The 12,108-nt window shown below is 39.7% G+C and overlaps 4 protein-coding genes across 7 annotated transcripts; 3 read left to right on the forward strand and 1 right to left on the reverse strand.

The window, feature by feature from the left end:
* The first annotated feature begins 4 nt into the window (after window positions 1-4).
* LOC120448802 (phosphatidylserine synthase) lies at window positions 5-3,878 on the forward strand. Of its 2 annotated transcripts, none has more exons than XM_039630992.2 (6): window positions 5-743; window positions 1,878-2,136; window positions 2,198-2,763; window positions 2,830-3,040; window positions 3,111-3,189; window positions 3,719-3,878. In XM_039630992.2, the coding sequence occupies exons 1-6, from the start codon at window positions 403-405 to the stop codon at window positions 3,754-3,756; spliced, it is 1,494 nt and encodes a 497-aa protein (XP_039486926.1). In that variant the 5' UTR covers window positions 5-402; the 3' UTR covers window positions 3,757-3,878. The 2 variants fall into 2 exon arrangements, with proteins under 2 accessions (XP_039486926.1, XP_039486925.1); XM_039630991.2 differs by having other exon boundaries at window positions 8-743; window positions 3,108-3,189; window positions 3,719-3,874.
* On the reverse strand, window positions 3,876-5,374 carry LOC120448803 (vesicle transport protein SFT2A). The gene is made up of 4 exons (XM_039630993.2): window positions 5,150-5,374; window positions 4,802-4,971; window positions 4,614-4,731; window positions 3,876-4,222 (listed from the first exon to the last, which is right to left on the reverse strand). The coding sequence occupies exons 1-4, from the start codon at window positions 5,219-5,221 to the stop codon at window positions 4,091-4,093; spliced, it is 492 nt and encodes a 163-aa protein (XP_039486927.1). The 5' UTR covers window positions 5,222-5,374; the 3' UTR covers window positions 3,876-4,090.
* A 294-nt stretch (window positions 5,375-5,668) lies between these two features.
* LOC120448632 (transcription termination factor 3, mitochondrial) lies at window positions 5,669-6,816 on the forward strand. The gene is made up of 2 exons (XM_039630755.1): window positions 5,669-6,454; window positions 6,508-6,816. The coding sequence occupies exons 1-2, from the start codon at window positions 5,680-5,682 to the stop codon at window positions 6,783-6,785; spliced, it is 1,053 nt and encodes a 350-aa protein (XP_039486689.1). The 5' UTR covers window positions 5,669-5,679; the 3' UTR covers window positions 6,786-6,816.
* A 164-nt stretch (window positions 6,817-6,980) lies between these two features.
* Window positions 6,981-11,898, forward strand: LOC120448633 (BCL2/adenovirus E1B 19 kDa protein-interacting protein 3). 3 transcript variants are annotated; one of them, XM_039630756.2, is made up of 5 exons: window positions 6,981-7,402; window positions 10,318-10,589; window positions 10,665-10,741; window positions 10,890-11,069; window positions 11,130-11,898. In XM_039630756.2, exons 1-5 carry the CDS (start codon window positions 7,363-7,365, stop codon window positions 11,179-11,181), a joined length of 621 nt encoding a protein of 206 aa, XP_039486690.1. In that variant the 5' UTR covers window positions 6,981-7,362; the 3' UTR covers window positions 11,182-11,898. The 3 variants fall into 3 exon arrangements, with proteins under 3 accessions (XP_039486690.1, XP_039486692.1, XP_039486691.1); XM_039630758.2 differs by having other exon boundaries at window positions 6,982-7,158; XM_039630757.2 differs by lacking the exon at window positions 6,981-7,402 and adding an exon at window positions 8,942-9,088.
* Window positions 11,899-12,108: the final 210 nt, after the last annotated feature.

Here is a 12,108-nt window from a genome sequence, read left to right on the forward strand (position 1 = left end):
CCTGTTATCAAGTTAGACATTCAGCCATCCGGCAACACCACCGCCGGCAAGTGTCGATTTTTATTGGTCCAAGTCGCGCGCAGCATGTTAATTGACAACAACGGACGGTAACTGGCGAATGATAAAATAAACGTGCGCCGATCGAACGCGAATCGAGGATCCAGGAGCCGTGCCAACGCCATATCAAACGAGGACACCCGAGCCGGGCGCCACAGAAACCGCTGCGAGGAGACCAGAGAGTGGGAAGCCTTGGTGGAATCGAATCGAATGTTGCGCAACCTTCTGTCCCCGCATGTACTTAGCCACCAAGCCGATTCCGAATCCGATTCCGAGCCACCAACCACCTAACAACAACCACATCACGCCATCCGCTTACATTTGATAATCGAATTTAGTTAGGCGATGAAGAAGCGCACCAATTCACGTGGCACACCGACCTCGTCGGGCGATGCGATACTGCCCACCACCTCCTCCTCCGCCGGCGATGCTGAGAGGGATCATCCTGCATACAAATCGGGCGCGGCTAGTGCCCCGGCTACGCCCACCAAGCGGCGGGATGGTAGCGATGGCAGTGGCAGCAGTGCAGGCGCACGGAGGAAGCGAAAAGATGAGATCGCCCAGACATTTGTGATCGTCAACGAACGTCCTGTGGACGACATATCGCTGGACTTCTTCTACAAGCCACACACCATCACCCTGCTGGCTGTTTCGGTACTCGCCGTCATGTACTTTGCGTTCGTCAGGTGAGTAGAGAAGCCCATAAACACGCTGGGAAACCCATTGTGAACTCTGGCAAGGAAAGACAGTTGGGATGTTCGTATACCAATGAAGGTTCATTAATCCTAGAAAGAACGCAACTTCATTGCTTATTGGTTGTTAATTTCAACCATTTATTGTTGTTTATTTCAATCATTGTTTTTCGCCTTTGTCAGCTGAGTTTTGCTTGTTAACCCATTGAACGTTTATGCGGGTATTGTGTCCTCGTTAATTTGATTAAAGATCTGTTAGTTTGAAGTTTGTAGGTAAAAGTATATTGGTCTTTATATTGTACCGACTGAATCATAAGATATGCCAGCTTACGCTTAATGCGCGCTGTCCGAAAATAAGAGTTTGTAAATCCATATCTGTCATTACTGATTACTCCCTTTGAAAAGTACGTTAAGCTCCATAGTACTGGTCTTAACCCTTATCAGTATTACATAACTGGTCTGTACCAGTTACCCCTTAGTAACAATAGTTTATTTTGCATTAGCTTGTAAAAAGTAGACCTAATTATTCAATCTTTCAGCATGTAGAAAAAGTTTCCTGAGCGAACAACTTATAAATGCTTGGTCTTGCTTTAACTAAGAAATAATCCATTACATAATATATAATATATATATTATATAAATTTAATTTACCAAAAATGAATTGGGTTAATACCATCACTATAATCACCTAGCCGAAAAAATTCACTTTTTTTTTTTTTCTTTTTCTTATCAATAAAGATCCTGGTTTGTACCCTATCTTAATTTTTAATACAAAATCTGCCCCACGTGCCTTTATATTTTAGTTGTTGTACTGGGATTAAGCACTTAAAAATATCACGAATACTCTGCCAAAAGTGTCAACTCAGACAGCCGAAGGTTCAAAAAACGAAACTAATATATATATATATATATATATCTATATTTACATATATGCGCTAGACTAGCGAACCGATATGAAAGTAGAATTGCCTAAGACACATACGTAATGTACTCGACGTTCACTTCATCGTGCCATTGACCCCCAAACCCCATCGAAAAACGTGCTATGCTGATAAGGAATACTATGACTGAAATAGTAGCGCTATTGGAAGCCAAGATCATCCACTTAGCAATGCAATTTCGTTACAGAAACGAGGCGAACGTGGATGAGAATCTCTGGGCCGGACTCCTCTGCATTGTGTTCTTCTTTCTGATCATCTCGGTGATTGCATTTCCCAATGGACCATTCACACGACCACATCCCGCCGTGTGGCGGATATTATTCGGATGCTCTGTGCTGTACCTGCTGACGCTACAATTCCTGATGTTCCAAAACTATCCAACTATCAGGAGCATATTCTACTGGATTGATCCAAAGTTGAAGAACTTCCACATCGATATGGAAAAGGTAAGTTGTTCGTTGAAATGAACTGGCTAAAATGTAACCATCAATTTACCATAATTTACAGGAATATGGCGTCAATTGCTCGGACATCAGTTGGGATCGTGTTAAAGGCCACTTGGACGTGTTTGCCTGGGGTCACTTCTTGGGCTGGGCCTTTAAGGCCATCCTGATCCGTCACATGGGCATTCTGTGGGCCATTTCCGTCATGTGGGAGATTACCGAAATAACCTTTGCACACTTGTTGCCCAACTTCATTGAGTGTTGGTGGGATGCTCTCATCCTGGATGTGATTATCTGCAACGGTCTCGGAATTTGGATGGGTCTGAAGATCTGCCAGATTCTGGAGATGCGAGAGTACAAGTGGGCCAGTATTAAGGACATATCCACCACAACGGGTAAAATCAAACGTGCCATGCTGCAGTTTACGCCCGAGAGCTGGTCGGCCATTCGCTGGCTGGATCCCAAGTCCACGGCGATGAGATTTGCCGCCGTCATTCAGCTTGTGATATTCTGGCAAGTTACCGAGCTGAACACTTTCTTCTTGAAGCACATCTTTGAAATGCCACCGGATCACTTCATTGTCATAGGTCGCCTCATTTTCATCGGTCTGTTTGTAGCGCCTTCGGTTAGGTAAGTTTCTGTTATAAACATTTTGTCGCCTATAAAATCTTATCCAAATAATACTTTGAATCTAAGGCAATATTACGTATATGTCACCGACACACGCTGCAAGAGAGTCGGCACCCAGTGTTGGGTTTACGGCGCCATCATGGTCTCCGAAGCTATTCTGTGCATCAAGAATGGCAAGGAGTTGTTTGAGCGCACGCAAGCCATCAACATTGTCCTGTGGCTGACTGTCCAAGTAATTATCTCGGTGGCATTTGTCTACCTCGCGGTTTACTGGCAGGTAAAAGCTAATTTTAATACCACTTGAGATGTGCATGTTTGTTAACTTGTATATTTTATCCTTTCAGCAGCGGCAGCTCAAAAAGGTTTCATCGACACCCCCAAAAAGAAAAGAAACAAGTCCTGCCACATCATCCTCGCCCTCGAAAGGTATGTATAGCCATTTAACAACTGCAAGCAACATTAAATGGGGTGAGAAACATTGTCAAAAATTCTTTCAATGGTTGTATATCGTTATTCAAAATGTCCATTGCTGTCTATGTTTGATAACTCAGAAAATAGGGTATCTATTAAAATGGTATAACTGGCATTTCCTTAATTGTGGCATACAAAATTTCCATCACTTCAATCCCTTTAATGTTGCCTGCCTTATGACTAACTTTCTCTTTTGCTCTTGCTGACTTTCTTTATTATTGGCTCAATTTATGGTTAATCACTCTGTTTTCTCAACTCTTTGCTCTCCATTTAAAATCTCCTTGCGTTTCTCCCCTTCTCTGTCTCTTTCTCCAATTCCCCTCGGATTGCATTGCCACAAAAAAGCACATTTGCAAAGGAGTAATTCCATTGATGCACCCAACATCATGCACTACGATATTAAAATTAAGATTGTCTAACCACTTATTGTTAACTTTTATATCTGCTACTTTTGATCTACAATTCATTCATTTCACTTTTCTAGGTAAATTGTCGCCGCAAAAAGAGAAGAAAGTAAAATAAGAAGTTGATATAGAAAGAACTTGAAAGCTGCAGAAACAAAGTGGATCAGGCCATTCTTTAAATTAAAAACCAAAACAGAGAAGAGAATTATGTACATACACTAAAGAAAACTGTACTGATTAAATTAAATACATAACATGTAAATATATATATATGTATAAAAGATATATATATATATTTATTAAAAAGACAAAAGTGGAATTACTTGTTAATAAGAGAATATAAAGGAGTTGCTATGTTCTAGTGCTAGATTAATACAAATGATTTAATTGTCTTAGCTTAAGCTCCCAACCAATCTGGCTTTTTCAAGTTATGTACAGAAGCGCAACTGATTCTAGACCTCCAGGATTGCCGACACGGTCTTCTTGACCGCATCGCGGGCATAGGGGATGTACGACAGCGAGTACCAGGTCATGGCCAGAGATTGTATGATAATGAAAATTAGCGTGAGTCCAGCCTTTTTCCACTAAAAACAAACACAAAAAAGCAAATCAAACAAAAATAATAATAAATCAAATCAACACATCGATAGTCTCGTACTCTTTTCGCTCAAGTTATAAAAAAATTAACCAATATTCTGAATATGACTGTTAGGTTATGGTAAAGTTTTCATTTAACTTGGCTTTAAGTATTTTTATGAAGTCTGGAATCGTTTTCTCCCGCTATTTCATTGAGTAAAAATGTATAACTTTAAACATAAAGGAAACGTCTACAAAACCTGCGAACAAATGCGACATGCTATAGGTATGAAAGTTAGGTATTTAAAATTATATATAAATGTTTCAAAACATTCAAAGTGCAATTTAAAAGTCCAAACCTAAATAATTGTAACTTTGGTTGGAGCATGGACACCTTACCACAATAGCAGCTATGAACGTCAGGACCATCATGACGAGTACTATGATGGTGGCGATCAGCCGGGTTTCCGCAAACATTTTCTTGATCTGCTTGAAGGGACCCATGAGGAAGCAAGTACTGAAACCCGAGAAGAGACACTTATTAGCCGGTCTATGTGAAGTGAGAGCTGAACCAGTAACGCGCTCACCTGGCCATTGAGATGACGTTTCCTAGGGTGTAGAAGACCGCAAAGACCACAATTCCCCTGTGCAAAAATAGGGCAACCGATCCGAGTAGGGAAAGTAAAATACCCAAGGCGAAGCAGATGATAAATCCCTTGATGCGAGTGGACCAACTTAAAGTGGACATGTCGTTAATCTGCGTAAATAATTGATATTAACTAAATGGACTGTTAAGCGTTGAGTCACACAGCTTGGGTCGCCATGTGATCCCATGTGATTCCCAGCTCCCAAGCGACGCGATAATGATAAATCCTTAATCCCCAGAATTGGTTATAGGTATTTAGTGAGATCAGTCCCATTAGAAACTTCTTCACCTGTGTAATGATACTGCTCTCCTCTTCCGGAGTGGGCTCATCTCCACTCAGCACGCGGCGCAACTTGTCCATTATGCTGTGGTTGAATTATGTTCAACAGGTGGCTGACTTGGATTCCCGGCTCTCTTCTGGGGTTTGGCACATACAAAGATTTCTTCTGTTTTTATGCTCCGGAATTTTCACACCATAATAAATCCAAGATCAGACCTAGCGTGACCGTGGTTGGAACCGTTAAAATATACCGTCGGACTAACAAATATACTAAAAATTTGCTATTAAAAATGTATCTTGAAAAAAATCTGAAGAATACAAATAAAAACTATCTAAAAAGGCTATTTTTATTCAAGAACACCCATTAAATTAAAATCGATTTTACTAAACATGTACTAAATGTACATTTTACTAAATATGTTTTAATATCAGCGAATATTCAAATTTTAATTTTAGCTATTTCAAGCTAAGATACCATACTTGAATTCTTTGGCAATCGACTGCTGTGTACATTTTCGCAGTCTGGCAACGCCTCCAGCATGTTTTGTTCAGCAATACGTAACATTTTGAGGAATTCACAAAACGCAGCATTTACCTCTCAAATACGGAATTTGCGAGGAGAACAAAGTACCCAACATGAGATTTCGGTGCTAGCATCACCGAGTACAAGCATCAAAGATGATGACAAAAAGAAAGAGCCTGCTGAACATGAAGGTTCCAATAAAGTGGCCCTGGATTTCGGAAACCGGGAGGCCCATGTGCCCTCCTTCAATTTAGCGGCCTATGTGAATAACTCGAGTACCCTGCAGCATTTGATAAGTTTGGGAGTGGATCTGCACAGTATAGAAAGGCGAAAGGGATTGGGGGACTTTGTGCTGAAGCTGGATTTCGAGAAGAATGTGAAACCCTATATAACCTTCCTGGTTGATCAGGGAATATCACCTGATGACTTCGGCAGGATGTTCACAAAGAACCCGCTGCTGTTCAAGGAGGACTTGGATGATTTGCAGACCAGAGTGGACTACCTTAAAAGCAAGAGATTCTCGGCGGAAGCCAGGCAAAGAATTTTCACCCACAATCCTTATTGGCTTATGTTCTCCACAAGGCGCGTGGATCGTAGATTGGGTTACTTCCAAAAGGAGTTCAAACTAAGTGGCCATGATCTCCGACTTTTGGCCACCAGAGAACCCAATGCTATTACCTACAATATGGAGCACCTGCGGAAGTCTGTTTTCACCCTAAAGGAGGAAATGGGATTCAATGCCAAAGAGCTAAGTGCCCTGGTGGTACGAAAGCCCCGCTTATTGATGATTTGTAAGTCTATCTAAATTTAAGTACACTTGTGCTTAAGCAACTTATCTTTGCAGCTCCGGATGATCTTGTCGAGCGATTTAGTTATGTTCATCAAGATATGGGTCTTCCGCATACCCAGATTGTCCAGTGCCCAGAACTCTTGGCGTCCCGCGAGTTTCGACTGCGGGAACGTCATGAGTTCCTCAAATTGCTTGGAAGAGCTCAATATGATCCGCAAAAAGACCTGTACATATCGCCAAAGACTATAGTGGAAGGCAACAACTTTTATTTCATCCGAAATGTAGCTAAAAGTGATTTGGAAACGTTTGATTTGTTTTTGAAAACAAGATGAGAATAAAAAAAAGGACGGATTTAATGTAAAATTGTATGTTTTTAATATTCAGCTTACACACAAGAACAACAAAGTTCAAAAATAGCCGCCAATAAAAAACCCGATTGCCAGATGTCAAAAAACATCGACTGCGCGCCTGGATTGCTACCTTTTCCCATCTGGTCACACTGGACAGCAACAAAAGATTTAAACTACGCATTAAGCTTGTGCGTAGGAACGAATTGTGTTTAATTTTAGTAACACGCCAGTCGCTTCGGGAGAAGCATTAAACAAAGTTGCAATATTTCGGAACTCCAGCAGTTGGCTTCAGTCCGGAACAATTAGTTATAGTCAAATAGAGCGCAGCGGCGGAGAAAACAGCGCCAAACGAAAAGTAAAACGCATTTTCCTACGCATACATAAACACCAAAAGCGAATACACAAACACAGGCAGACATACGGAAGGCCAAAAAAACTTGGTCAAACTAACGAAAGAATATTATATATAGTTTAACTTTAAAGCGAGTTAATAGGCAATAAACCCAAGTTATCTTTGGTGTTGACGTGTTGAACACACATACCGATAAACAAAAACAAAATGTCTACGACACCAAAATCGAGCGAAGATTTGCTGGGCGGTAAGTTGTTTGTTTTCGTCTGCTTTGCTCTTTCATTCGTGTTTTTTTGCGTCTCCCCTTTTTGCAATCATAACAATAACACTGTAACCCGTTATGCCGTCTTGTTGTTGTTGTTGTGAGTGTATCTATAACATGTGTATGTATTTATGGAGTTATTTGTAATTTGCTGGTATCCGCATCCCATTTTTTTCAAGGCTTTGCTTTGTCTGCTTTTTGATTTCGTTCTGTTTTTATTTGTTTACTTTGCACTTGTTTCTTGCAATGGGGGAGAGAAAGAGAGGGAAACAACAAAGAATCCGCAAAACTCCGAATGAAAACAAAGAAGCTGCCAACGCACCCTTTCTCTCTCTCTCAGCCTCACTCCCCGCTCCTGTTCTTTCATTCATGTCATGTCTTGTTTCTTTACTTTGCACTTGGCCCGCTTGACGTCAGTTGTGGTTTATTTTTTGCGCTCTCCCTTTCTCGGTCCCGCTCTTCTTCTTCTGTCTGACTTGCTAAAATAATTCGTAAATAAATACATTTTGTGGGAGGGCATTTCCCTATCGGTCGTTTCCAGAAATTGCGCCTTTGGCGTTCTCTTCAATTGTATTTTGACTGCTCACTTTATCAACATCCACGTTTACACTTGCCGAAAAATTAGGTTATATTCTTTTAAACTCATAATTTATAAGATAACCTACATTTGCAAAGTACTTCAGCATACATATGTATGGTTTAAAATCTCTTAACTGCTTGGATCTGGTATGAATAAATTTACATCGCAAAAAAAATATTGAAGGATTATCTTTATTCTATAATCTTTTTGGTAGACTGCGTAAAAGCACTTTGTTTGTTGTCCAAAAGGTTGTTGACTATGAAATTATACTACAGTTCTGCAAAATCACTCACAAAAGTAATGCCGGTTCAACCTGAATTTGTGTGTTCAATTAAATTCCATCCAGTATTAATCTAATCAGTTTGTGCCAAAATCGAACCATATGTTATGAAATACATCACTTTTTAGCCTTATAAGCCACAGATTGCTTGTTGAATTCCTTTCTCAAGGAAATATACGATTCAAAGGGATATTTAGCCTCCAAAGCATCTTGTTGCTTATACGCCGGCTAGGGGTTTTTCTTGACCTTAAAACATGTGCGAAATGAATGACCAACTAAGCAGACAAATTTTTTGTTTGTGCACTGTGCAATATACTAAGTAAGAAATCGTATCATGATACCGAGGAGTCATCCATCCAATAATAAAAGCGGTTCAATGGGCCCAACTCAGGGTCTTTTGGACAGCTGCGCATCAAGATGCACACTCGACGAAGCCCGAAGAAGGAAGGGCTGAAAGAGGGGTGAGAGAGAGACGGAAGGTATTAGAAAGAGAGGGCAAGTCGCGGATAGAGAGAAGGAGAGAGGCCTACGTGCCGTGAGTCACAAAGCCATTGTTTTTGTTTTTGCCACCCTTCGGTACGCTTTTGCTTTTGTTTTTCTTTCCATTTTCGATGCACATTTTCGTACCTGTAACCCGGATTCCCGATAACGCTTCAAATATTGTTTACCTGTGCAAAACTTCGACTACCTGTCCCGCGGGCATTTCCATTTACCATTTTCTATTTTCGCAACATGTCCATCATAAATGCATCATCCTTTTCGTCTACACACTGCATTTAGTATTCGATTGTCAGCATGATTGGTCTGCCACGTGAGTGATCTGAACTATTCTCTAACTGATTCCACGGCGAAAATGTCTAAATTACTTGATTTTAAAGTGATAACTAAAGAGGGAAACAGTCCTAGGAACAACTTAAAAATATAATGTTAAACGTTTTTAAATTGTGCAGAATTGTGTAGAATATACAAAAACTCAAAACTTATTCTGCTGCAAGAAATTACAAAAAGCCCCATTATTAGGTAGTTTTTAGGAAAGTTCTACTGTATTCCTTAACATCCGATCGAGCCCCGCTGTCATCGAGTGACTTACACGCTTCTCGTGCCCATATTGCATCGCCAGTTTGTCTTTTTTCTCAATTTGTTTTGAAAATGAAATTTTCTCTGTGGCGTATGATAAGAATCGACTGTATAGACTATAAACAAAACATGTGTGCTGCTTTATATACACAATATGCCGAAAAGAAACGGAAACCGACCGAGTTGTGGGGTTTTTAGCCTTATCAATGGGGCACGAGCACTCGAACAGATATACACAAATGTACATATTATAGATCGGCTAACGAACCAAACGTGTGGTTAGGATGTTTTTACGTTTAAACAAACAAAAACAAAAGCTAAAAGGGTGACGATGGCACATTTTTAGAGCCACTGCCGCCGCACAGTGATTTTAAAAGTGCCTGTCTTGCTAAGTAAACAAGAAAACTACATACATAATGTACATTATTTTGTCAGCCAGTGTAATTTTAGACAAGAGATTACTTTAAACTGACGTTAAGCAGATTACAATCCACAACTATATTGTTACACCAACCATTCAAAACTAAGACAAGTAGTAAGTCAGTAAAAAACATGGAAATGTTCTGTTTAAAAATTTGTAAGCAATCTTTTTTAAATTTGTTGATTTCAATTTTGTTCAATTATGAACCTAGAACGTTCTCGTCTGAATTGGACTCATGACTATATCTTATTTATTAAAGATTGTCAATGTTGCCAAGTACATACTCTCTAAAACGCAAATGTTGTCTGTGTTTTAAGGTTTAACGAATTCGGGTTTCTTATGTTTATTCAACACGCCCCAAAAGGTTTCGACACTCGGGCTTATGCTATATATACATATAACTAGCACCAAATGCAACCAACTAAATATTCAATTACACCCCATTTGGTTCTTGTTTTTACCCCATTTAGCTTTAGTTTTCACCCACTTGGTTCAGTAATTTACCATGCTAATCTATTTTTGCTGCTATTTGCCCTTTTTAGAATCTTGGATCGAACTGAGCACAACAGCTGCAATGGCTGGCATCAAGAGCCCCGACAGAATCACTCCGTTGCCATTCAACAATGGCGAGGAGTACCTCAGACTTCTGCGTGAGGCCCAGCGCGAGTCGAACCAGTCGAGCCGTGTCGTCTCCTTGGCCAGCTCCCGTCGTGATACGCCCCGTGATAGCCCCAAAAGTCCACCGAACAGTCCCCAGTCGGAGCTCTGTCCGGACGATGAGCTCAGAAACGTGTACATCAACTACTGGACCAAGGTAAGAGATGAGAATCGGAGCGGAACCGAGGTGGTCTTGTTAACAATGCCAGTCTTTGTTTTTTGCTTTTGCCAGGGAGGAGATAAACAGAATGCAGACAATGGAGATTGGCTAAAGAACTGGAATCGCAATGCCGAGGAGCAGCCACCGAAGTATGAAAGATATATATATATAGTTATTTAGCTAAGTCGTATAATGACAGTTTTTAAGAGCATTTTCTTGGTTTTTAAACTAGAACTAAGCTTGGAGCATTGTAACTTTTCACAAAAATATTTTTATTCATTAAACTCTTATTTACAGAAGCTGGAACTTCGAGACTGTTAGTGGCGATACAGGCGACGAGGACGAGAAGAAGAAGTCTAACACAGGCTACTCCATCCGCTTGAAGCGACTGGGCTCCAACTCGTTGTTCTCCCGCGAAATTTTGTACTCGCTGCTGGTGACCAACGTTCTGTCCCTGCTGCTGGGAGCTGGCTTCGGGTAAGGGTCTTTTGCAATCTTCTTTAGATTGATACTTAAAGAAATGTGCCTTATTTATAGATTATGGTTGAGCAAGCGTGGCATACTCCTTACCCGTGTGGTCATTGACTGAAAGATGCCATAATCAAAAAAGAGGAAGAGGAAATATATAATCGTTTTCAATCTATTAATATGCACATAAATCGAAAACAGAACACGATGCGTTCCATATAAGAAATGGAAGTATACACATCTATACAGCCAACCGTATTCCAACTCATTTGTATTTTTATCGGAATACATTTTCGACACCTTCTCATTCAGTACATACCTAAAAAATGTAATTACTAAGACAGCAGACTAAAACAGGCCTTTGGGCGAGGGTTGAAACTAAACGTTTACATATTTTAATAATTTTACATATTTAACAATAAATCAAGGCAGCAAATGTAATGATTGAGAAAAGCATTTATAGATGCTCCATATATTTTGCTTTAGCCGTATGTCTTAGCATCCAACCGTACATTATATCCAATACAAATGTACGTCAAACTTCGTGTTAAGAATTTCAATTTCATCATCATACTTTATAAAGTTCATCCATAAATATATGTAGACATATTGTAGTTGAATCATACTGTATCCTGGTCGTACTTTTTGTTGAACAATCGTCAAATGTTTTGATTTAATAAGCATATAAGAAAATCGATAAAAAAAAGAAAAAACCCCAATATGGCAACAAACATAAGTTTATATATTTAATGTGAGGAAGGGGTTATCCCCTACAAAAAAACAGAATAGTTGTAATGATTTTTTATATTAAAATATTTTTCAATATCTATTTAAAAAAGAACATTTTTCTTTGGTGTATTTAAAGGGATGGCATTGAAAAACGCTAGTTCTAATATTTCAAATCCTAGAAAAACGGATTAGGTAGTCTACTATTTCTGAAAAGTATAATCTCATTTTCAAGGAAATGCTGAAAGGTATTTTTCAAATCTTCTGCTTAAAACTCAGGTCTGCTCTTCAGCCTGTTGTTTTGAGCACCAACTAATCGCTA

This window comes from Drosophila santomea, chromosome 3L (assembly GCF_016746245.2).
Source record: "Drosophila santomea strain STO CAGO 1482 chromosome 3L, Prin_Dsan_1.1, whole genome shotgun sequence".
In the NCBI taxonomy this organism is placed as follows: domain Eukaryota; kingdom Metazoa; phylum Arthropoda; class Insecta; order Diptera; family Drosophilidae; genus Drosophila; species Drosophila santomea.

Bases quoted from the DNA above. Each gene is read 5' to 3' on its own strand.
- LOC120448802 (XM_039630991.2), top strand. From the start codon at position 403: ATGAAGAAGCGCACCAATTCACGTGGCACACCGACCTCGTCGGGCGAT. The intron at 744-1,877 runs GTGAGTAGAGAA...ATTTCGTTACAG, and splicing joins ATGTACTTTGCGTTCGTCAG to AAACGAGGCGAACGTGGATG. The intron at 2,137-2,197 runs GTAAGTTGTTCG...CATAATTTACAG, and splicing joins TCCACATCGATATGGAAAAG to GAATATGGCGTCAATTGCTC.
- LOC120448633 (XM_039630756.2), top strand. From the start codon at position 7,363: ATGTCTACGACACCAAAATCGAGCGAAGATTTGCTGGGCG. The intron at 7,403-10,317 runs GTAAGTTGTTTG...TGCCCTTTTTAG, and splicing joins GAGCGAAGATTTGCTGGGCG to AATCTTGGATCGAACTGAGC. The intron at 11,070-11,129 runs GTAAGGGTCTTT...CCTTATTTATAG, and splicing joins CTGCTGGGAGCTGGCTTCGG to ATTATGGTTGAGCAAGCGTG.
- LOC120448632 (XM_039630755.1), top strand. From the start codon at position 5,680: ATGTTTTGTTCAGCAATACGTAACATTTTGAGGAATTCACAAAACGCA. The intron at 6,455-6,507 runs GTAAGTCTATCT...TTATCTTTGCAG, and splicing joins GCCCCGCTTATTGATGATTT to CTCCGGATGATCTTGTCGAG.
- LOC120448803 (XM_039630993.2), bottom strand. From the start codon at position 5,221: ATGGACAAGTTGCGCCGCGTGCTGAGTGGAGATGAGCCCACTCCGGAA. The intron at 4,732-4,801 runs GTGAGCGCGTTA...CTCGGGTTTCAG, and splicing joins AACGTCATCTCAATGGCCAG to TACTTGCTTCCTCATGGGTC. The intron at 4,223-4,613 runs GTAAGGTGTCCA...GTTTGTTTTTAG, and splicing joins CGTTCATAGCTGCTATTGTG to TGGAAAAAGGCTGGACTCAC.